At 51.5% G+C, this 24,319-nt stretch overlaps 2 protein-coding genes across 2 annotated transcripts; one reads left to right on the top strand and one right to left on the bottom strand.

Moving 5' to 3' along the window:
- Positions 1-384: 384 nt before the first annotated feature.
- SIGMAR1 (sigma non-opioid intracellular receptor 1) lies at positions 385-5,053 on the bottom strand. The gene is made up of 4 exons (XM_082242277.1): positions 4,861-5,053; positions 3,240-3,440; positions 1,968-2,060; positions 385-1,880 (listed from the first exon to the last, which is right to left on the bottom strand). Exons 1-4 carry the CDS (start codon positions 5,036-5,038, stop codon positions 1,657-1,659), a joined length of 696 nt encoding a protein of 231 aa, XP_082098403.1. The 5' UTR covers positions 5,039-5,053; the 3' UTR covers positions 385-1,656.
- A 307-nt stretch (positions 5,054-5,360) lies between these two features.
- GALT (galactose-1-phosphate uridylyltransferase) lies at positions 5,361-23,260 on the top strand. Its single transcript, XM_082242165.1, has 11 exons — positions 5,361-5,505; positions 6,520-6,689; positions 7,814-7,889; positions 9,904-9,952; positions 11,849-11,978; positions 14,530-14,586; positions 16,458-16,580; positions 16,661-16,796; positions 19,061-19,144; positions 20,060-20,214; positions 21,341-23,260. The coding sequence occupies exons 1-11, from the start codon at positions 5,481-5,483 to the stop codon at positions 21,404-21,406; spliced, it is 1,071 nt and encodes a 356-aa protein (XP_082098291.1). The 5' UTR covers positions 5,361-5,480; the 3' UTR covers positions 21,407-23,260.
- Positions 23,261-24,319: the final 1,059 nt, after the last annotated feature.

Genomic DNA, 24,319 nt, shown 5'->3' with positions numbered 1-24,319 from the left:
AGTTATCTGAAGAACACGGTTATTAGGTGCTAAGAGGAAGTGACTAGGACAGAGATACATGATCTATCAAAACCTTTGGAACAACGGCTAGGGCAACCCCGCCAAATTTCATAGTCCCATTTGTAGGCAACTTGAAGGCAGGCAGTTTGCACAATACATGAGAGGGGTCCTTAAAAACTCTGCTCCTCTTGGGGCTTCCAGTTCTCTCACCCTCCCAGCCATCCAAATATCCTGGAACTTTACTATACCAGGGGGGAGGGGTTGCAACTGACATTTGGTGGTGGTAAAGATGAGTTCTGTCTTTGCTAAAGAAACAGTGGAAGGGAAAAGAGAGAAGAGCCACCACTATGGCCACCCAACAGGAAGCCATAGTGAAGAGCCACCACTATGGCCACCCAACAGGAAGCCCAAGCAAAATTTTCACCCAGTTTTGCCACCCCCATGAAATCATCCCTGGGTTTAGCCCTACACCTCCCCACCCCCCCAACCCCAGTTGAATTTTGAGCCTAAAAATTCTACCTTTGGGCTCAAGGCCAATTAGGAACTGTGGAAGAAAAAAAGAAATAAGAGCAGTGTCTGGTCCAACCGAGATTCTCACCCCAGGGTTGAATCAAAAACCATCCCTGGGAACAGTGGCCATATGGCATCCTGCCACAGACATCAACACTAAGAGGTATACAAATATATATATCTATATATCTACACATGCGTGCATAGCTGAAGAGGCCACCAGAGTAAGGCTCTAAGTTAAGGCGATGGACAGCGGCTCTCCGTATTAGTATTACAGGATAAAAATGGATGAGGTCCTCTGGAGAACGTGCAACCCATTTTGAGAGTGGAAGGGTGGAAGGCAGCTCCCTCCCCGACACTGGCCCCATGGGGATTAAGACATACAGGAAAAGTCATGTTACAAACACAGACCAAGAGCCAAGTGCCCCACACAGCACGCCCCACAGAACCAACCACACCTACTGACAGAGGAACAGGAAAATGCCCACGTTGAATCCAGGGGGGTGGGTAGGAGAGGATCAAAATTTAGCAGGAAGCATTTTTTTTGTCTGTGTTAAACAGTAGTGCAAATATACTGGGGGAGCTCAGAGACTCTCATTGTACTCCTGCTGCTCCAACACCATTCATTTCTAGAGAGGGTGGTATGTGTATATATGTTTCAAGTACCGCCCCCTCGCCCCCCAAAAAGCAAAGCAAAGCAAAAGTCATGCACTGACACGAGCTCATTAGGTTGCATCCTAAGGTGGCTCAATCACACCCAGAATGTAATGCAACAGCCTCTCTCTCGTCTATGCATGGCCAAAGAAACCCTGAATGTTGGCTGTCCATATTTCCATTAAAGATTTCCATTAAAGCGCCCATTAAATCACATTGCAGAGCACAGCAGACTTACAGAAATACATGAAGGAAGCATTCAGGTATTGAAAGATAGGAAGACAGGATTCCCTCTTACTGCTAGTAGATCCCTCTCTATGCCTGCTGAAACACGCATGATGCTCCCAGTATTGTGTGGGTATTTCTGAGCACACGAGCTACACCACTGCTCTCTAGTACACAGCACAGCCAAGGGGAGGCAGGGAGGGAGGAGAGCCTTCCATTTCAAGGGGGATGATGACTGAATTGGAGCCAAGGAGCAGCGAGCGCTCACTAGCCCGAGTCGCTGAAGTAGGCATTGAGCTCCAGGAGCAGCCCCTTGACGTAAACACGCACAGTGTAGAAGAGGGTAAGGAAGTCCTGAGTGCTGAAGATTGTGTCAGCAAGGGCAAAGGGGAGCGTCGAAGGGATGAAACCGCGGCCGTACTCCACCATCCATGTGCCGGCACTCCACTGCACTGATGTGGCCTCTCCAGACCGGTGGATGATGGTATCTCCTGCACAGACAGGAGACAACACTTAAAGAGTCTCATCCTGCTCCGCCTCCCACAGAAGCATCACCTTACAAGGAACACGCAACTCACCTGGGTAGTAGATCTCGCTTTTGGTTGTTCCTTCTTTCCACTGCCGGAAGGTCCCCGAGATGATGGTATCGTAGATATCGGCCCAGTATCGACCTGCAAGGGAAGAAACAGCATCCAGTAGCAGTTAAGGACTAAGAGGCAACAAAACTCAGTAGACGAGATTTGACTGCTCTTACTGTAACTGCTTGTTTGGAGGGAGATGGAGAAAGCAATGCCAAAATCTCATCCTCCGCCAGCTGTAGAGGTCTTATCATTTGGTGAGGAAGTGGGGGACGGAGAGACCAGCGGCAGGGTGGGTTACACCAAAGGAAGGAGTGTGGAAAGGTGGCTCCTGCCTTCAAGAATTGAATAGCCAATCAGGTCTCGATGGAGCGGAAGACCAAGTGGCGTCAGTAGGGCAGAGTGCCTATTACCAAGCTCTGGTTGATTTGCCAGCTAGCGGGTGGCGCTGTGGGTAAAACCTCAGCGCCTAGGACTTGCCGATCGTATGGTCGGCGGTTCGAATCCCCGCGACGGGGTGAGCTCCCGTCGTTCGGTCCCAGCTCCTGCCCACCTAGCAGTTCAAAAGCACTCCTAAGTGCAAGTAGATAAGTAGGTACCGCTTTATAGCGGGAAGGTAACAGCGTTTCCGTGTGCTGCGCTGGTGCTGGCTCTCCAGAGCAGCTTCGTTACGCTGGCCACGTGACCCGGAAGTGTCTGCGGACAGCGCTGGCTCCCGGCCTCTTAAGCGAGATGAGCACGCAACCCCAGAGTCGGACACGACTGGCCTGTACGGGCAGGGGTACCTTTACCTTTTTAACCTCCTGTTTCAATAAATGTAAAGCTCTCTACTTGGGGCCACCCTTGAAGGTGATCCAAAAGCTGCAGTTAGTGCAAAATGTGGCAGCCTGTTTAAGCAGGTGAGCCATCTGCAAACACATCACTCCCAGTTCTACAGGATGTGCACTGAGACACAGCAGCTTGCCGACATCCACCCTTTATGGCTAATGCTCGAATATGCACTAACTCAGGAGCAAGCTCTACCATTTGTAAGAGGATCTACTTCTAGCTAAAAATGCATATGGATGCAGAAAACGCGTATGAAGTAATGTTCCTTGTGCCCAAATCCAAATGGACTGCATAATCTGCACCAACACCACCAATGAAATTGTAGGTCAAACTTAAAACCTCCTCTAAGCTTAGGAGCCAATTCTATTCTCCTGATACTCGAAGAGAGAAATCTTTTTCTCTGACCCTCCATATCAGCATCCTGTGTGGTTCAATCTAGCTTACCTGAGTGTCCCCCAGCGTCGATGGCTGTGCCAAAGAGCAGAACGTACTCAGAGAAGGAAGCATGGAGCAGGCACATGGAACCCATCCAGCCACCGGCATTGACAAACACCCACTGCAAGTCCTCATCTGGCAGGATGTGTCCTGGGTGCTTCTTGCGCAGTTCCACAATGATCTTGGAAAAAGCCAACTCGTGGTCCAGGCCTGTAGGAAGAGGGGGGGAAAGGCCAAACTGAGTCCTGGTGAGGACAGCCTCCCTTTCATGTGAAAGTGGAAATGAAGCTTCTATCCCTTGTTGGGTAGAACAGATCAGATGACTCCCTCTTATAATAAGCTGGGAGTCCATCCACACCATCAGCATTTGACTTTACACGGTCTGAGCATGTAAGAGATCAGTATCAAGTCTTAAAAACTAATTATTTAGTCCCGAAACTGTTTCGCTTGGCAAGACCTGTCTCTCTAAACACAATCCCTGATAGTGGCCAAGCAAGGGGCAGCAAGCTGAGCTTAAGAAAGCTGCTCCCTGTTGATTTTTCCATTAACATCAAGCAGGCTGAGATGTTTTGTGTGTTCTGGGACAGAGATGGAAGGTAAGGTGCTGCCTGAGGAAGACTGGAACAGGCCAAGCAAATGCCTCCTTCTCCATAGATCTGAAAACATTTATGCATTTCAATTCATCCAAAACCTTTCACGCCACACCTTTCCTTTAAAAAAGAAATGAGCTGAAGTTAAAACAAATGGCTCTTCCCCCTCAAAAGCCCACCGGGAGTCAAAGAAATGTACATTTGGAAGGGCACCTCAAAGGCTCACTCTCTGCATTGCAGGAGCCACAACTAAAGCAGCCCTGGCAGACGGCTGCCCGGCCTCTGGGTTGAAGCAGGGCTGGACACCAGTGTTTAGAAAATCACTCCAAATTTTGACCTACGGCTGTTTTAAATTTTCGAAAGCCTCAAACCATCACCAATGATTTTTTTTTACCTTATTGGTAATTTCATTGGTTAGGGCTTGTTTGTTTTTAAGGTAAACCACACCACGAATTTTCAACAACAGAGAAGTGAGGCGTATCCTTATCATCACATATTTATTTAAATTTATAAAATTTGTATATATCTCAGGGCAGTTCACAGCATATACAGTGGTACCTCGGGTTAAGTACTTAATTCGTTCTGGAGGTCTGTTCTTAACCTGAAACTGTTCTTAACCTGAAGCACCACTTTAGCTAACGGGGCCTCCTGCTGCTGCTGTGCCGCCGAAGCACAATTTCTGTTCTCATCCTGAAGCAAAGTTCTCAACCCGAGGTACTATTTCTGGGTTAGCGGAGTCTGTAACCTGAAGCGTCTGTAACCTGAAGCGTATGTAACCCGAGGTACCACTCTAAATATTTACACCCTCCCTTTTCTCCTGACAGGAACTCATGGTGCCTTCCGAATTAAAAGCAAGGGCAGCTGAAAAACCCCGTTATTATTATTATTTCTGTTTACTACATTTCTGCCTGGTGGATCTCTCAGCCTAAGAACCCGAAGCCCCCCCCCGAGACAGAGACCCCCCGACCAGACCCCCTTCTCCCCCCCCCCCAAGGTAGACTGCCCCTGCCCGGGGAGGCCCCCCGTCCCCCGTGACGCGCCTGCGTGGTGCTTGGCGAGGCGCGCGATCTCCTGGGGGTCGAACTCGAAGCGGCGCGACGAGGCCGAGAGGGCGACCCAGCAGCGCAGCGCCCCCACCAGCAGCGCCGCCGCCGCCGTCACGGCCACCGCCCCCCGCGCGAAGCGCCCGGCCCAGCGCGGCGCCGGCAGCCACCGCATCCCGAAGACGCTGCAGGAGGAGGAGAAGGAGGCGAAGCAGCAGCAGCAGGAGGCGGAGGCGGAGGCGGGTCGGGGCTACCGCGCCTGCGCCACGGGCAGCTTGACGACCCCGGGGAGAGCCAATGGCAAGCCTCGCCGCCTCAGAACGGCCGGCCAATCACGGCCCGCGCAGCGCCCGCCGGCCAATAGCGGCAGAAGACGCTCGAGCGTCCCCGCCAATGGCGATCCGGGGCGACGCTCTTCGAAGGCCGTTTCGCGCGCGCATCTCCTCGCTCCGCCCTCGCCATCACCGGGCGCGTTCTGTCACGTGAGGCGGCTCGGCCAACCGCGTGCGTCCGTCGCCTCGGGCTGACCCGCGCGCCCTTCGGGGCAAGTTCACGTGACGGTGCGCTGACGGTCACGTGATGGGCTGGCGGGGCCGGAGAGAAGGAAGCGGCGGAGGATGGCGGAGAAGTTCCAGCCCAGCGGTACCTCCTGCGGGGAGAGCGCGGTGGAGGGTGCGGGCTGGGGAGTTGAGAGGCCTGTCTTAGCCCCGCCCCGTTCTTTAGTGTCACGGGGTGGGAGGGCGCTGTTGCCAAGGAGACGAGGGTTGATATGCAGAAGGGCGGGGCTTGATTTGGGAGGGGCCTGCTGCTAGGTGTGGGTGGAGCTTGCCTTGGAGGGGAGGGGCTTGTTGCTGCTGGAGGTGTGTGGGGCTTGCCTTGTGAGGGAGGCGCTTGTTGCTAGGTGTGGGTGGAGCCTGCCTTAAAATGGGAGGGGTCTGCTGCTAGGTGTGGTGGGTGGGGCTTGTCTTGGAGGGGAGGGGCTTGTTGCTCGGTGTGGGTGGAGCCTGCCTTAAATGGGAGGAGTCTGCTGCTAGTGGGTGGGACTTGCCTTGGAGGGGAGGGGCTTGTTGCTAGGTGTGGGTGGAGCCTGCCTTAAATGGGAGGAGTCTGCTGCTAGTGGGTGGGGCTTGCATTGGAGGGGAGGGGCTTGTTGCTAGGTGTGGGTGGAGCCTGCCTTAAATGGGAGGGGTCTGCTGCTAGGTGTGGTGGGGCTTGCCTTGAAGGGGAGGGGCTTGTTGCTAGGTGTGGGTGGAGCCTGCCTTAAATGGGAGGAGTCTCCTGCTAGGTGTGGTGGGTGGGGCTTGCATTGGAGGGGAGGGGCTTGTTGCTAGGTATGGGTGGAGCCTGCCTTAAATGGGAGGGGTCTCCTGCTAGGTGTGGTGGGTGGGGCTTGCCTTGGAGGGGAGGGGCTTGTTGCTAGGTGTGGGTGGAGCCTGCCTTAAATGGGAGGGGCCTGCTGCTAGGTGTGGTGGGTGGGGCTTGCCTTGGAGGGGAGGGGCTTCTGTCATGACGTGGAGGGGTCTGTGGCCAGGGAGACAGGCAGGGCTAAAGGGGACAGGGGGCCTAGGGGTCATGCTGGTGCCGGTGCCGGTGCCCTAGCCGCCTGTCCCCCGCCTTGTGCTCCTGCGTCTCTAACTCTGCTCCCTCCCTCCCCAGAGCACCAGCACCTGCGCTACAACCCCTTGCGTGATGACTGGGTGCTGGTCTCTGCCCACCGCATGCGGCGCCCATGGCAGGGGCAGGTGGAGAAGCCGCCCCAGGAGGACATCCCACGATGTGATCCGGGCAACCCTTTGTGCCCCGGAGCCAAGAGAGCCAATGGCCAGGTACTGTGTTGCTGGGGCAGGGAGGCGATACAGGCCCCTTGGGCTGCATGGGCCACCCTCAATCCTCAATGGAGGCCATAAAAGGTAAAGGGACCCCTGACCATTAGGTCCAGTCGTGGCCAACTCTGGGGTTGCAGCGCTCATCTCGCTTTACTGGCCGAGGGAGCCGGCATACAGCTTCCAGGTCATGTGGCCAGCAGGACTAAGCTGCTTCTGGCGAACCAGAGCAGCACACGGAAACGCCGTTTACCTTCCCGCCGGAGCTCACCCCATCGCGGGGCTTTGAACCGCTGACCTTCCAATCAGCAAGTCCTAGGCTCTGTGGTTTAACCCACAGCGCCACCTGCATCCCTATAACAGAGGCCATAAATCAGTTCATAACCATCAGTTGTGTTTATTTATCACTTTTGCATCCCACCTTTTCTCCAGATACTTAAAGAGGAATGCCTGCCTCTGTTCCTCCCCAGTTTTATCCTCATAGTAACTCTATGAATTAGGCTAGGCTGAGAGACAGTGACTGGCATAAATTCACCCAGGTAAGCTCATGGATACGAGGCGATTTCCACCTTGGTTTCCCAGGTCCTAGTCCAACACTCTAACCACTACACCACACTGGCCACTCCGCCCCCTGTATGTTGTGAAGCAGAAAGATCCTGTTATCTTGTGCCTGCGATATTTTTTTTAAAAAAATACTCTCCAGCAGTGTCTGCAGGACAGTCAAAAGCCAACAAGAAGCTTTACACAGAAACATCAGGCAGTAGTGGGGTGGGTTTAATTTTTTTTACTGTCCAGCACAGCTCTCCGAAATCATTCTGCTCTCCACCATCGCCCCTTGAGAAACATTTTCAAACAAGTTCCTCCGGAAAATAGCACATCCTGTCCAACTTGAAATATTGGAATCCCAATAAAGCAGAATTTTGGTTTTCATTGGATTTTATGGTTGCAGGTGTGACTGACTCTCTCTTCCCTGTCCTCTCAATTCTTGGGAAATTTCCCCCCTGGCCCTAAAGACTGAAATCTTGGAAATATTTGGTAGAGAGTTGAAACTAGAGTTGCTGCCCTACAGTCCTGCAGCTCAGCAGCCTGACTGCAATCTGTGTTTTCCTGTGTTTGTCCTCATGCAGGTGAATCCCCACTACGAGAGCACATTTGTCTTTGACAACGACTTCCCTGCACTGCAGCCAGATGCCCCGGAGCCTGGTAAGAATTCACCTGGTTTTTCTGATTAGCACTTAGCCGTTTACCAAGGAAGATGAGGCTCAAGGAGAACCCATTTAATGATTCCTCCTCCACAGGGTATGAGCCAGGATCCTTTGTTAATATAGTGAATAGCTTCCAGTTAGGGTTGCTGTGTGTTTTTGTTTCTGGCAGGGCTACCTGTTCAGCCGTAAGGATTCCAGCAGTTAAAAGCAGAAGGGCCTTGTCAGAGAAAAAAAAAGACACGTGGCAGTTCTGCCGCAGGTTGCAGCATTTTTTCAAAGTTGAGGGTCTGTGACTTAGCTGGAAAATGTTAGCTGCCCATGGATGTCCCAGGGGAATGTGGATGGAGGGAAAGGAGCTCATCTTGGTTGGATTTTTTCAAAGGCTCATCCTGATGTGACAAAAGTTGCTAAAGTACTCTGCGGAGGGCTCTTGTCTTTTCTGACAGGCAATGTAACATGAGGAGAGCCTTTTATTTTATTTTTTATTTAACATAATTATTACAAAATACAAACAAAATACTGCAAATACATACATACATATATATTTTAGATAAGCACGCATATATAAAAAATAACAAAAAGAAAAAAGTAAGAAAAGAAAAAAATAATGAGAAAAATAAGAAGAAAAATTGAAAGAATTTCTTCCAGATTTATTCTACAAATATCTCAATAATAAAATTTCATTGGTTGTCTTATTTCATTGATTGACTTCCATCGCTTACACTGCACTTCCTATATACCTTTTAAGCAAAATTGTATCTGTTATCCCGTATTTTCCCCAAACAATCTCATACAAATATTCTAATCAATAAGTTTTCTAAATCTTTCATAAATCTATTCTAAACACAACCAATACAATACAAAGATTAAATGTAAGGTAATGGCACGAGAAGAGCCTTGCTGGATGAGGCCAAGGGCCCATCCAGTCTAGCATTCCATTCCAGGGGTCGGTCGGGTGCTCTTGGGGAGCGCCCCAGTTGGCTTACTGCAAGGGCCTGGGTCCACCTCATGCCCTGCACTGTTGCAGGAGCCATGGTTGAAGTCTGCAGAATAATGGGATCTTCTTTGTCCTGTTTGCTGCACTTAAAGATACCCCTCCATCCATGGAGATCCACTGGCAATTCCTGAGCTGTCAGCAGGCATCCATGCAGTGTGACATCTCTGCGTAGTCCAGGATTAGGAACAGTTTCCCCTTGTTGATTTACAATACAGTGGTACCTCGGGTTAAGAACATAATTCGTTCCGGAGGTCCGTTCTTAACCTGAAGCACCACTTTAGCTAATGGGGCCTCCCACTGCTGCCATGCCGCCGCTGCACAATTTCTGTTCTCATCCTGAAGCAAAGTTCTTAATATTTCGGAGGTGATATTTCTGAGTTAGTGGAGTCTGTAACCTGAAGTGTATGTAACCTGAAGCGTATGTAACCCGAGGTACCACTGTATGCTGAGGGGATGTTGCACCACCATGAACAGTGGTACCTCTGGTTGCAGACACGATCCGTTCTGGGGTGTTGTTCGCACCCTGAAAAGTCCGTAACCAGAGTGGCACTTCTGCGCATGTGCAAAGCGCAACAGAGCGCTTCTGCGCATCCACGAACCGCACAGAACACTTCTGCACGTGCAGCGCACGGCAAAACCCGGAAGTAAACACTTCCAGGTTTGCTGCATTTTTAACCTGAAAAAACGCAACATGAAGCATTTTCAAGAGGAGATATGACTGTACAAACCTCTCGCCTGCCCTTCACAGTGTGCATCGTATACATTGGGCCTGGAAGTCCCTCCTGAGCTGGGGGCAACAGAGTTCACTGCAGGATGTGACGGGCGGGATTGCAGTCGAGCAGTAGCACTGATGACAAGTCCCTGGCTGGGCTAGAAGATGAATTTGTGGGGTCTGGGGGAGGCTGACGTCGCAGCTGTGCAACCTCCTGGTGCGCTGGCTTCTTCCTGCCTTTCCTGGATTGCACCCGTTGCCCGCCTCCCTGCGTTTCTCACTGGATTTCCTCTCCTTCCCCAGATGCTGGCGACCACCCCTTGTTCCGTGCAGCGTCCGCTCGAGGCGTGTGGTAAATCTGTCAACTTGTGTTCCCCAGCCCTGCCCTCCTGCTGAGCCGAATGGCTGGCTTTAGGGTTGCCTTGTATTGCTCCCCCCCTTTTTTCCCCTTCTTGGCCCAGTCCTTCTCTCTGCCTTTTCCTGGAACTGCGAACAGTTTTTGCAGAGTAAGAATTACTAGGCTTGCCTTGCCTTGCCTTCGTCTTATCATGATTTGCCCAACTGTCTGGCTTTCCACTTCCATATGCATGACTTCAACCAAGTTAGCTGCTTTGATTTCTTTGATCTCAAGGTCACCTCTGCTGTTTTACTCTTTTTGTAAACTGCTTTGTGTTTAAAAAAATATATATTATTAAGCAGTGTACTTTCTATGAATTAAAATGTGGAGTTGTTTGCTCTGTAGCCACTTAGGAGTGGCATACCTCATTCAGACCTGTCCTGTACAGTGGTGCCTCGCAAGACGAAATTAATTCGTTCCGCAATTCTCTTCGTCTTGCGGTTTTTTCGTCTTGCGATGCACGGTTTCCCATAGGAATGCATTGAAAATCAATTAATGCGTTCCTAGGGAAACCACCTTCAGACCAGGTCCGGGGACAGTCTGTCCCCGGACCTCTTCTGAAGGCTGGGGGGGGGGGACCAAGGGCTTTTCTTCCCACCCCCAGCATTTTAAAAAACCCTGGGACAGCGGAGGACTTCTCCGCTGTGCGGGGCTATCTTAAAATGCTGGCGGGCGGCATTTTAAAATCGCTCCGGACAGCGGAGGACTTCTCCGCTGTCCGGGGCGATTTAAAAGCCCCTGGGAAGGCAGGGGGGGGACAAAGACTTTCTCCCCCCGCCCACCTTCAGAAGGTGTTCCCGCCCCCCGCCCCACTTCGGAACAGCTTTCCGAAGTGGGGCGGTGGGGCCAGGTGTTCCCGACCCCCCTCCCCACTTCGGAAGAGCTTTCCGAAGTGGGGCGGTGGGGCCAGGTGTTCCCGACCCCCCTCCCCACTTCGGAAGAGCTTTCCAAAGTGGGGCGGCGGGGCCAGGTGTCCCCGCCCCCCGCCCCACTTCGGAACAGCTTTCCGAAGTGGGGCGGCGGGGCCAGGTGTCCCCGCCCCCCCTCCCCACTTCGGAAGAGCTTTCCGAAGTGGGGCGGCGGGGCCAGGTGTTCCCGACCCCCCTCCCCACTTCGGAAGAGCTTTCCGAAGTGGGGCGGCGGGGCCAGGTGTTCCCGCCCCCCCGCCCCACTTCGGAACAGCATTTTAAAATGCTGGGGGTGGGGAGCGAAGCGCTGCCGACCCCCAGCATTTTAAAATCTTCCCAGGACACGGGGAGATTTTAAAATGCTGGGGGTCTGCAGCGCTTCGCTCCCGACCCCCAGCATTTTAAAATCTTCCCAGGACACGGGGAGATTTTAAAATGCTGGGGGTCTGCAGCGCTTCGCTCCCGACCCCCAGCATTTTAAAATCTTCCCAGGACACAGGGAGATTTTAAAATGCTGGGGGTCGGCAGCGAACGCTTCGCTCCCGCCCGCCAGCATTTTAAGATCGCCCGGGGCAGGCGGGGGGGAGGCAGGCGGGGGGGAGCAAAGACTTTTGCCCCCCGCCGGCCTTCAGAAGAGGTCCTCTTCTGAAGGCCGGCTGTGGGCGAAAGTCTTTGCTCCCGACCGCCAGCATTTCCCTATGGGCTTTCGTCTTGCGATGCAAGCCCATAGGGAAATTCGTCTTGCGAAGCGCCTCCAAAACAGAAAACCCTTTCGTCTTGCGGGTTTTCCGTCTTGTGAGGCATTCGTCTTGCGGGGTACCACTCTTGGGATGCAGACTAGTCTGGATTATGGTCTGGGGTTGGGGTGGATTTGATAACCTGGGTCCTTCCAGCCACTTGATTCTAGGATCTCTGCTCCTTCTCCTTTTCCCTTTCCTCCCAGCAAAGTGATGTGCTTCCACCCGTGGTCTGACATGACTCTGCCCCTCATGTCACTTGCCGAGATCCGCAGCGTGATTGACAAGTGGTCGGAGATAGCTGTGGAGCTGGGTGCCTCTTACTCCTGGGTGCAGGTCAGTTGCTTCGCCAACCACCACAACCCCTCCTTGCCCCAGGACTTCTGCCAGATGGTGGTTGCTCGAGAGTAACCAGGCAGGACTCCAACCTGTCTTTTACAGGCTTTATTTTGGTGCAAACTATTTACAGTGAAGAGCGTCTAAAGTTCATGTCTGGCTCAATCGCTAGCAGAATCTGGGAGTGGTCTGTTTTTGGACCTCCCCCAACATAAGAGTTTCTTTACCCCCAACCGTCTCCTTCCCTCTTTGCTGCGCAGGACGGGAGATGGCAAGGGCGTGTTTCCCTCCTGTCGGCCTTGCCTAGGACCTCTGGTTCTTGCACCTCTTCCCCACTAGAGGTGGGGCTTTCCTCCTCCCCGGAAGAGGAACTCCATCACTGGGTTTTCCGAGGCTTCCTGTAACACAGCTGCCCTTCTGTTCCTCGCCTCTAAGCCGATGGCAGTTCCCTAACCACTTCGTCTTTACTAACCCTTACATTAATGTCCAAGAGTAGAAGGAACAACAATGAAAGAGGTTTGCTTGTGCTTCTCTCTCCCTGCACCCTCAAACTCTGTAACTTGTAGCTTGCTTGTTGTGTGTTACTTCTTCACACAGAGCATAGTTAAACTACGGAACTTGCTGCTACAGAAAGCAATGATGCCTCCTAGTCACGAAGGCTATGCTCTGCCCCCATAGTTGGAGGCTAGAGAAATGCAACCTGTGCTGATGATAGAAGTAGTACAACTCATGCAACACATTGGCGACTAATATACACACAATAATTACCAAAATGATTATACATTCTTTATCAGTCTTCTGAGAAAAATACAAAACCTTATGCAAAGCCACAGAGACTTGCGAACTACTAGGTAAGTTCATGAAGATACCAACAAAGCAAATCAGTCTCTTAAGCCAAGAAATAGTATTCTCTATGAAATTGACAATGCCAAACCTAGACAGCATCTTCAAAAGCAGAGACATCACCTTGCCAACAAAGGTCCGTATAGTAAAAGCTCTGGTTTTCCCAGTAGTGATGTATGGAAGTGAGAGCTGGACCATCAAGAAGGCTGATTGCCGAAGAATGGATGCTTTTGAATTCTGGTGCTGGAGGAGACTCTTGAGAGTCCCATGGACTGCAAGAAGATCAAACAGATCCATTCTGAAGGAAATCAGCCCTGGGTGCTCTCTGGAAGGACAGATCCTGGAGCTGAGGCTTCAAGACTTTGTCCACCTCATGAGGAGAGAAGACTCCCTGGAAAAGACCCTGATGCTGGGAAAGATGGAGGGCACCAGGAGAAGGGGATGACAGAGGACGAGATGGTTGGACAGTGTTCTCGAAGCTACCAGCATGAGTTTGACCAAACTGCGGGAGGCAGTGGAAGACAGGAGTGCCTGGCGTACTCTAGTCCATGGGGTCACGAAGAGTTGGACACGACTAAACAACAACATGAAATTGAATATCAATATACGTATCAAGGCTTTGAGATTAGACTACTGAAGAAGCCCAGAAAACTACCTTGGGAGTGTGCTACCTGCAAGCCCCAGTAAAAGAGCCCCATTGGGGGCAAACAGCGGCCTCTTGATTACTTGGACCGCCAGGGTGAAACAGGTGCAAAACGCCAGCACCCTGTCTACAACTTCATCAACATCCATCTACAACTTCATTAGCATCTCTCAGTATTGTGAACAACACCGAACTTACCTCTTGTTGGTATCTTCATGAACTTACCCCAAAAGATAAAGAAAACAAACGACTGAGTTAAGCACCTGAAAAATCTATTGAAATCAGACATTATAAGTTCATCTTAGGTTGGGTAGTTCGCAAGTCTCTGTGGTTTTGCATAAGGTTTTGCAGTTGTCTCAGAAGATTGATAAAGAATGTATAATCATTTTGGTAATTGTTGTGTGTATATTAGCCGCCAGCGTGTTGCATGAGTTGTACTACCCATAACTGGAGGCAGCAATGCTTCGGAATAGCAGTTACTGGAAACCACAGGAGAGGGGAGAGGGCTCTTGTTCTCGGATCCTGCTCTGCGGGTCTCCCATAATGGCAGCTGCTTAGCCCCTGTGAGAATAGGATGCTGGACTAGGTGGGCCTTGGGCCTGATCCAGCAGGCTCTTATGTTCTTACATTATCTCCTGCTCCATCCCTTCTTAGGCTGCCCATTCTTCCCGGAGAGAAGCAATAGTTTCCCTTTTAGAAGGCAAAAATGGTGAGCGATCTGGAGCAGGACTGGGGAACCCTTGCTGCCTCTTAACTGGCTCTTGGGGTTCTCCCAAGGCCAGACGCTCTCCTGAGCTGATCTGCCTTGGCATTCCCGTCGTTTTTGCCTGGCTGCAATGCATCTTTCAACTCTGTCCCTGCTTCTTGTTTGCCTGGGTGTAGGCTAGAGAGGGACTTGTGGGTGTGTATAAATCGGCTTACTGTACCAAAGCACAATTTCACTAAGAATCCAGAATAGGGAACCAGTTTCCCTGCCTTGGAACTTTGACCACCGGTCAGTTCAAAAGGGGTTTAAGAGGTACCAGTCACAAACTTGCATAAGATCACTCCTTTTCCTCCTTGCAGATCTTTGAGAACAAAGGAGCCATGATGGGCTGTTCCAACCCTCACCCTCACTGCCAGGTAAGGAGGTTTTCTAGGAAGCTGCCTTCTTCTGAGCCAGTTAGCTCAGTGTTGCCTCCACTGACTGGTCGTGGCTCTTCAGAGGGTGGGACCCAAACCAGTGAGTTCAAATGGCACGGAAGGCGATTCCGACTAAACATCAGGAAGAACATGCTGACAGTAAGAGCTGTTGGACAGTGGAACAGACTCCCTTGGAAGGTGGTGGACTACTCTCCTACCATAGAGGTTTTCAAGCAGAGGTTGGATGGCCAAAAGTCAGGGATTCATTGGTTGAGATTCCTGCACTGCGGGGGGGGGGGTGTAGATGACTCCTGGGGGTCCCTTCCAGTTCTATAATTCTATGATTCGACATGTGGAACGTCCTCCTTGTCGTTGCTTTTTAGGGGATGCGGGTGGCGCTGTAGTCTAAACCACTGAGCCTTTTGGGCTTGCCAATCAAAAGGTTGGTGGTTTAAATCCCCAGGATGGAGTGAGCTCCCGTTACTCTGTCCCTGCTCCTGCCAACCTAGCAGTTCGAAAGCACACCAGTGCAAGTAGATAAATAGGTACCGCTGCGGCAGGAGGTAAATGGCTTTTCGGTGTGCTCTGGTTTCTGTCACAGTGTTCTGTTGCACCAAAATGGTTTAGTCATGCTGGCCACATGACCCAGAAAGCTGTCTGTGGACAAATGCCGGCTCCCTCGGCCTGAAAGCGAGATGAGCGCCACAACTCCATAGTCACCTTTGACTTAACCGTCCTTTACCTTTTACCTTTATCTTAAAGGTAAAGGTAAGGGGGCCCCTGACCGTTAGGTCTAGTCGTGGCCGACTTTGGGGTTGCGGCGCTCATCTCGCTTTGATTCCCTCACTCTTTCCTTTTCTACTCTGATCGGTGTCAGAAACTGAGATATATAAGCTTAGGTGCCAAATGGCTCCTTAAACCAGGGTTGAAGCCACCAGAACGGAACGCCTAGTTGGCATTTGGGGGCCAGGCAGCTCAAAAGTTGCCTTCTTTTCAGGTTCCTGAAATCCATTCTGATTGTGCAGGTGAAATAGAATGGGTAGAGTTCTACAGGGTGCGTAGCTAAATAGTCCTTCTATAGGATGTGCTTGAAAATAGTCACGATCCGAGGTTCCCTACGCGTGCATCTCCCGATTGTGGAGATGTCGGGCACCATCCTGGTGCCCAGCCACCTTTAAAGGTAAAGGGACCCCTGACCGTTAGGCCCAGTCGTGGCCGACTCTGGGGTTGTGGCGCTCATCTCGCTTTACTGGCCGAGGGAGCCGACGTACAGCTTCCGGGTCATGTGGCCAGCAGGACTAAGCCGCTTCTGGCGAACCAGAGCAGCGCATGGAAGCGCCATTTACCTTCCCGCCGGAGCGGTACCTATTTATCTACTTGCACTTTGACGTGCTTTCGAACTGCTAGGTTGGCAGGAGCAGGGACCGAGCAACGGGAGCTCACCCCGTCGTGAGGATTCAAACTGCTGACCTTCTGATCAGCAAGCCCTAGGCTCTGTGGTTTAACCCACAGCGCCATCCGCATCCCTACCTTTATCTTACTTGCTCTTAAAATGTTGGCCACATGGTGGCAATGTAAGCCTGCAAATATCCTACTATAAACCGTGCGTTGAGGCACTGTGTTTTCCAGGGGAAGTTGCCTTGGAAGCTGCCTTCCCCTGAGTCAGATGTACCCTGACTAGCAAGTGACTCCAGGGTTCCAGGCAGGGGACATTCTTAGCCCTACCTGGAGATGCTGGTAGGGACTGAATCTGGAACCTTGTGCATTGAAAACAGATGTTCTGCCGCTACGCCTCAGTTGGTAAGACTTGAGCGTGGAGGCTTTTGAATTGCCCGGGTGCACTGATGCATCCCTTCTCATCCCCTCCCTAGGTCTGGGCCAGCAATTTCCTTCCCAACGAAGCCTCCCTGGAGGACCGGACACAACAGAAGCACCTTTGCGAGCGTGGCATCCCCATGCTGCTCGAATACGCCCAGCTGGAGGCCGAGAGGAAGGTCGGGGACCCCTGGCGTGTGGGGAGGGTGGCAGTGGCGCTTGGACCTCTGGCTGAGCCCCTCTTTGTGATCCCTGGCAGGAGCGGATTGTGGTGGAGAACTCTGACTGGGTGGTGGTGGTGCCTTACTGGGCGGTGTGGCCTTTTCAGACCCTCCTGCTTCCTCGACGACGACACGTCCGTCGCCTTCAGGACCTCCAGGACGGGGAAAGAGACAGTGAGTGCCCCAGCAGAAGAGGGCGGGGTCATGGAACGGGCGCTGCCGCCTCCCTGAAATGTGGGGACAAGGGAAGCAGGGGCAATCCAAGAAGAAGGAAAATAGAGGGGGCATTGCCAGAGGAACAGACTGCCCTTGGCATTGTATGGGTGGAGAACCTGCACACTTAGGTGTGAGGTCTGTGTGTGCAAGGGAAGGTGGAGGCACGGATGTTGTCAAGCTGGCAACTGTTTAGGGCTACCCCGAGTTGCCCAACAACTTACTATAACAAAATAATAATAATAATAATAATAATAATAATAATAATAATAATAATAATAATAATAATATAATGTACAGTGGTACCCCGCAAGACGAATGCCTCGCTAAACGAAAAACCCGCAAGGCGAAAGGGTTTTCCGATTTTTAGAGGCTTCGCAAGACGAATTTCCCTATGGGCTTGCTTCGCAAGACGAAAGCCCATAGGGAAATCTCCTGGGACAGCGGGGAAACGCAGCGCACCTTCTCCTCTGTTCCCAGACCTGTCCTGAAGGCTTGTGGTGGGAGGTCCGGGAACAGAGGAGAAGGCGCGCAGCCTTCCCGGGGCTTGCGGTGGGAGGAGGGTTTTTCCTCCCCACCGCCAACATTCAGAACAGAGCGCCCTTCGCGCGGGGCAGACACCTGCAGCTTGGGGAGCCCTTCAGGACTTCCCCGCAGGGCTCTCCAAGCTGCGGATAGCAGCCTGCTGCGCCTATCCGCAGCTTGCAGAGCTAAAGAGCGCCCCTCGTGCGGGGCAGCAGGCTGCTATCCGCAGCTTGGAGAGCCCTGCGGGGAACTCCTTCTTCCCCCGCCAGCCTTCAGAAAAGGTCTGGGGACAGACTGTCCCCGGACCTGGTCTGAAGGCGGTTTCCCTAGGAACGCATTAATTGATTTTCAATGCATTCCTATGGGAAACCGTGCTTCGCAAGACGAAAAACTCGCAAGAAGAAAAAACTTGCGGAACGAATTAATTTCGTCTTGCGAGGCACCACTGTATTATTTATGCCCCACCCAATACAGGAATCATAGAATCTTTTTTTTCTTCCTGCTGCATCACACCATTGACTCAGGTGAAGCTTGCGGTCTGCTAAGACCTCTAGATTAGAATAGAATAGAATAGAATAGAATAGAATAGAATAGAATAGAATAGAATAGAATTTATTACTTATACCCCGCCCATCTGGCTGGGCTTCCCCAGCCACCCTGGGCAGCTTCCAACAAAGTATTAAAATACAGTGGTCTGTTAAACATTAAAAGCTTCCCTAAACAGGGCTGCCTTCAGATGTCTTCTAAAAGTCTGGTAGTTGTTTTTCTCTTCGACATCTGATGGGAGGGCGTTCCACAGGGAGGGTGCCACTACCAAGAAGGCCCTCTGCCTGGTTCCAGGTAGCTTTGCTTCTCGCAGCGAGGAAACCGCCAGAAGGCCTTCGGCGCTGGACCTCAGTGTCTGGGCTGAATGATGGGGGTGGAGACGCTCCTTCAGGTATACTGGGTGCAGGCCATTTAGGGCTTTAAAGGTCAGCACCAACACTTGGAATTGTGCTCGGAAACGTACTGGGAGCCAATGCAGGTCTTTCAAGACCAGTGTTATATGGTCTTGGCGACCGCTCCCAGTCACCAGTCTAGCTGCCGCATTCTGGATTAGTTGTAGTTTCCGGGTCACCTTCAAAGGTAGCCCCACAAAGAGCGCATGGCAGTAGTTCGTGGTGAGTTCTGGCACCTATTTTTCTTGAAAACAAAAAGCCGCGGGGCGAACCACATACGCCGCCTCAATCTCCCTGTAGGAAAAGGGTAGACTGTAAGTGCAATTAAATAAGCAAATATGTTGTGCGGAAAGGTCACCTGCTGAAGGTCTTTGAGAGCAGGTGGGCCAGAGCATCTGGAGGGGTCTTTTAAGGTCAAGGATAGATGATTTGATCTATGGGGCCGCATTGAAGCCATGAAGGGCCTCTTCCTAGTCCACCAAACTTTGTGTTGGTGCTTAAGAGCAGCTCCGTCACTGTTGCCCTGCGCATGTTATTGGCCTTGTGTCTCAGGTGATGGAGCCAGGTTGAGACTGTGGTCGGCCGCAGCAGAATCAGGGCAATTGTTTCCTGGGAAAGCTGCCTCAGGTGGGATTCGTGCTGCTGGCCGGAGCTTGGGCTGTGAGCTTTATATGAAGCATCTTAATCCACGGAAGCTTTCTGAGCAAGATTTCGCGCACACAAGGCAAGCAGGCTGATGTCTTTGGGTCTCCTGTCTTTCAGGCCTGGCTTCCATCATGAAGAGGCTTCTCACCAAGTATGACAACCTCTTCCAGATCTCCTTCCCTTACTCCATGGGGTGGCATGGTAAGCGTGGGGCAGAGAAATTTCAGGTGCCCAAGGATTTTGGTTCTGTGTCGAAGTTCTCTTGAAGCCCACCTGGTACGAATAGTTGGGCCGCCTTGATCTTGTCCAACCCCCTGTGATGCAAGGTTGCCTCAACCTTCCCTTTTCTGTTAGGAGGACGGGAGTCTTTGTTTGCCCTGTCCTGCCCTCTCTCCTTGACCAACTCTTAATAATAAATAAATAAATAATAATAAATATTTATTTATACCCCGCCCTTCCCGGTTCAAAAACCGGGCTCAGGGCTGCTAACAACAAACACTTAATTGTAAAAGCGGCATAAAATACAGTATAAAAGCATGAATAACAATAAAATTCAAAGTTCAGAAATCAATTTAGGAGAAATCCATTTAATAAGCATTAGATAATCACCAGGGCTAGCTGGCTAAATTAGTCCTATTTGGGCCAGCGAGGAGGCCAGGGGAGAATTAGCTGTGGGGTCGCAGAGCAGGTGATCTTCATAAAAGGGGAGGGGAAGGGAAGGGAAATAAAAGATCAGGCTGAATTCAAATTAAAGGCCAGGCGGAATATCTCTGTCTTACAGGCCCGATGGAAGGAGGTTAAATCCTGAAGGGCACTAGTCTCATGGGACAGAGCATCTTACCAGGTCGGAGCCATCACTGAGAAGGCCCTGGCCCTGGTGGAGGATAGTCCGACTTCCTTAGAGCCCAGGACCTCTAAACTATGGTTATTCATGGACCTTAAGGTCCTCTGCAGGGCAGAATTCCTTCCCAGCCTTCCCTTCCTGACGGTGAGGGTCAAATTTACTCATTTGGGCCTGATCCAGCCAACGCATCTGCATCCCCTGCACTAACCGGCATCTGACGCTCTGCCTTGCGGTGCCCCAGCCTCACTCCCTTTTCTCTCCTCCTCTAATAGGAGCCCCAACAGGACCCTACCTTGACGCCGACTGCAGCCACTGGCAGCTGCACGCCCATTACTACCCCCCTTTGCTGCGTTCGGCCACCGTCCGCAAGTTCATGGTTGGCTACGAAATGCTGGCTCAGGCTCAGAGGGACTTGACGCCCGAGCAGGTGAGTAGAACTTGGCAAGTAAAGAGGGGACAGGATAAGAGTTTGTAAAACGGGGCTTGGCCTGGGAAGAGGTAAGTTTTTCCTCCCTCGCTCATAACACGACCTCGTGGACATCCAGTGAAGCTGAACATTGGGAGATTCAGGGCAGAGGAAAGCGCATATTTAAACTGCGGAACTCCCTGCCACAAGATGGCAGTGATGGCCGCCAATCCTAGATGGCTTTACAAGAGGATTGGACCAATTGATGGAGGAGAAGGCTTTCGATGGCTATTGGCCATGATGGCTCTGCTCTGGCTATGCAGCAATGCTTCCAAATATCAGGTGTTGGAAACCACAGGAGAGGAGAGTCCTGCTGTTGTGCTTGAATCTTGCTTCTGGGTTTCCCACAACATCTGGTTGTCCACAATGGGCCATTGGCGTAATCCAGCAGGCTCGTCTTACATTCTTAGATACACATTGTGAATGGGTTAAGAAAGCAATTTATGGCAGAAGTTTGTGGAAACAAGAAAGAAGGCGACAGGAGGGGCAGTGGTGAATATTGCTGGAATAGAGTTATTCTAAGCTCTTTCTTCTTTAGCAAGTTTGAGGCCTGGTTGGATTGGGGCAGAGAGGCTCTCCTTTTCCTGGGCCTTCTCTTTGACTGTCAGGAGTTCAGCCTACACTCAAGTAGGACCCTGGCAGAGACACACGCCCGACTGACGGGCATTACCTCCCTCCTGGTCGATCGTTCGGGAGCTTCATAAGCTTTCTTCAGCCCGAACATGACAGCGGCCGATGCCAACCGACACCGGCACACTTAGAGATCCACAGAGTTTGCACAAATTGCGTGACAGACCTCAACAACTCAGCATTTTGGCTAATCTACTTTATTTACATATAAAGACACACGGAGCACTGCAACATGGCTCCCTCTTTCTCTCTCTAGCATCAGACAGCAAAGAGAAAAAGAACAAAGGACAATCGTCCCACTTCATGGAACACAGTAACACAAACATCCTGTCTCCGTCACTTCCCACTCTGTGGAGTCAAAACATACACCGTCATGTGATAGACAAAAATCCCATGACTGCAGTCATGGACCAGGAATTCTAACAGTGCGCACACCAATTCCCTTTTTTCCCCACAGGCTGCCGAGCGCTTGAGAAACCTGCCTGAAGAGCATTATCAGCTGAAACGAAGAGAGACTTCATAGCGCAGAAGCACAACAGGGACCTTTTGGGTTTGGGACCCTTGGTTGATCACTGTGATTTTGGATAAAGGGGATCTGCGTGAATCGTTCCTGTGGGGGAAGCTTCTGTAATTTGGGAGCTGTGCAGGGCACGTGGCGTGGGCTGTGTATAGCTTTGGCAGCCGGGGCCGAGCTGGAATCGTCTTTCTGCCCTGCTAAACCGAGGTCTTTTGAGGCACATCGAGCTTTTCTGGGAGAAGCACCCTCTCCTCTTGGCGAAAAGGCTCAGCAAAACCTTCTGGGTCCACTATTCCTGCAAAGGCTGTATGATCTGTGGTTCCTGCACTACAGGGGTTGGACGTCACGGTGAACCCTGGGTCTTTTCCAGCTCCACAGTTCTATGATCCAAGCTGCTCTAATGCTGTATTGTTTTTAACACTCGATTGGGAGCCGCCCAGAGTGGCTGGGGAAACTCAGCCAGAAGGGCGGGGTATAAATAATAAATTATTAGTAGTAGTACTAAGAAATGGGCATTGGAAACAAACCCTCCCAACACCCAGCTTTTAATGCTTCCACTGATGGATCATTCTGTTCACTGTGTCCTCCTCCCTATTGCAGAGAGCTACAGGAATTAAGATGGACCTTATTAATGAGCTGTAGTGGTTGTATGGTAACTGGTGATCCTCACCTTCATCTCCTTTTCCATGCCTCTCCTCCGCCCTGGCTGTCATAAGCCTTCAGTTGTTTTCACTGAGGTCTTGAACACAAGGAACATTTGCCACGCATCTGCCCTGCTTGGGCAAAGACCCCAATGCGTCCGATCTTAGAAATGTAGCATAAACACCGACAACTGGGAAACACTGGCCTGCGAGTGTTCCAATTGGAGAACAGCCTTTACCAAAGATGTCGTGGGCTCTGAAGACGCTTGAACTCAGGACACAAGGGAGAAATGTGCTAAGAGGAAGGCACGCTTGGCAAATCCACACCGTGATCAACTCCTGCCTGGAAACCTACATCCCCACTGTGGAAGGACGTGTGGATCCAGAATTGGCCTCCACAGTCCCTTATGGACTCACTGTTAACCCCCCCCCCCATTTTTAATTCATTTTATAACGCAAATAAAGAACACAAACAGAAAAACGAACAATGCAAACAAATTCTTGCCATAGCCTTATTTTTCTAAACATTGGGCTTCCCCAAGTCCCACCTATCTGATTTTCATTTTACTATGGACTCACTTAAGACTGTGTTCATGGAAGACAATCTTACTCGGCTACAAAGGCTTGCCAAAGAAAGAAAAAAAATGTCCAATTTAGAGGAGTAGCCAGGAAATGGCTGGTCTGGGTTGTGGTGAAGAGACCAAGTGCAAATGGAAGACTGCTCCCAGGAGCTCTGCTAGATGTCAGCCCCATAGCTGCCTCCCTACCTGAAAATGGGAAATTGGTCAATGCCACGGCTAGAGGGCGCTGAAATGTCCTAGCCAGAGAGAGAGCAGCTCAGAGCTCGGCTTGGCGGAGGCATCTGCTTCCTGCTGCTCTTTGCGGCCAAGGAGATAGTTCTTAAATGCCTCTGAATGCCTTCGGTTCCCCATCTCCCCCGCCACTTCCAATCTTTGTGTGGTGCTGAATCAGCTCAGTGAATAGGCAACAGATAAATCTCAATGAAGGAGAAAGGGATTAGCAGGAGGAAGTTCCGCATGGAAGCCACTCGGTTGACTTCCTTTCTCCATCGTCTCCCGGAGCCTGAACAGGACAGGGTTAAGAAGAAGCATTTGGCGAGAGGCAGGGATGAATTTTGGCTCCATTATCGACCCCTCTTTTTTTATCAAAATCCAAACCCTTTCACATAAAAACGTAAAGGAAAATCTGTTCTGCTAAACAGCCTGTTCTTTCAGTTTTCATCCGCTCAGTTCTAACAGAGGAATTTGTAGTCCGTCATTGCGTATCTCAGAGATACCAGAAAGGGTGGGATGTGTATGAGCTTAGCCTGACATGTTCTGACTGCTCTGAGCCTCCTCCAGAGGGCTGATTTCTTTACAGGCTGCTCAGAGACCCTTTAGACGGCAAAGCCATGCAGGGTCCCTTAATGTGGGTGGTCTTCAAGCGGGTTTCATTTTGAAGCCAGTTTCTAGCTTTTCGTCGATTCCTGGGAAGCTGAGCAGAGATGTGAGCAGAGAACACACTTCCTGGGAAGGGGCCTTGAAGTGATGGATTGGAGGTGCGGCTGGCTGGACTCTATTTGCCTTCGTATGGTCCAGCAGTCCAGGGTTTGCTGAGCCCTGGGGTGAACCCGAGCAACACAGTCCAGGTCTGGTCCTGAATCCAAGGATTCCACAAGGAGTCAGTCCAACAGGGGCAAGGCAGGAAACCAGGCTAGGTCAGGCACAGGGTAACAGGCAGGCAGCAGCAATGTTGCTCCTGCAACCTGGGGCGGGGTCCGACAGCCTTTTATCTTTGTCGGGGTAATGGCCGGTCCTGATCCCCTGGCGACTCACTTCCATGTTTCGCCTGAAGGCGAGCACTCCTCCTACGAGTACTCAGGTCTCTCCTCTCAAACCTCAGTCTCTGCAGCTCGGGAGACATCGGTGGGTGACTAGACCCAGGGGCCGCCTCAGCCTCCCCTGACCCAACCGGTAGTGGAGCAGCTGTAAGAGATGGCCCAGCTGGAGGCAACGAGGTCATCCCCGCATCTGGAGCCAGGGCAGGATCAGGCCCTTGACTCAGCCCAGCTGGTGCTTGTTGTGGGGGAACCTGTGCAGACTGGGGCTCTTCAGGATCAGGCCCCAGACTCGGTTCAGATGCAGAGGCAGAGGATCTGGTGTGGACCAAGACTCCTCCGGTTCTGAGCCATCACAAAGGGTCTGCTCCGACCAGCTTGCTCAAACCTGTTGTGGCAGGTATTTCCTTAGGCCTCTGACTGAGCGAAGTTGGACGGGGC

This window comes from Podarcis vaucheri, assembly GCF_965113315.1.
Source record: "Podarcis vaucheri genome assembly, chromosome: 11".
Classification (NCBI taxonomy): domain Eukaryota; kingdom Metazoa; phylum Chordata; class Lepidosauria; order Squamata; family Lacertidae; genus Podarcis; species Podarcis vaucheri.
This window is presented reverse-complemented; position numbering and strand designations above follow the sequence as displayed.

Bases quoted from the DNA above. Each gene is read 5' to 3' on its own strand.
- SIGMAR1 (XM_082242277.1), bottom strand. From the start codon at position 5,038: ATGCGGTGGCTGCCGGCGCCGCGCTGGGCCGGGCGCTTCGCGCGGGGG. The intron at 3,441-4,860 runs GCGCGTCACGGG...CTCTTCCTACAG, and splicing joins CCTCGCCAAGCACCACGCAG to GCCTGGACCACGAGTTGGCT. The intron at 2,061-3,239 runs GTAAGCTAGATT...CTTCCCTTGCAG, and splicing joins CGACGCTGGGGGACACTCAG to GTCGATACTGGGCCGATATC.
- GALT (XM_082242165.1), top strand. From the start codon at position 5,481: ATGGCGGAGAAGTTCCAGCCCAGCG. The intron at 16,581-16,660 runs GTCGGGGACCCC...GATCCCTGGCAG, and splicing joins AGCTGGAGGCCGAGAGGAAG to GAGCGGATTGTGGTGGAGAA. The intron at 16,797-19,060 runs GTGAGTGCCCCA...CCTGTCTTTCAG, and splicing joins CCAGGACGGGGAAAGAGACA to GCCTGGCTTCCATCATGAAG.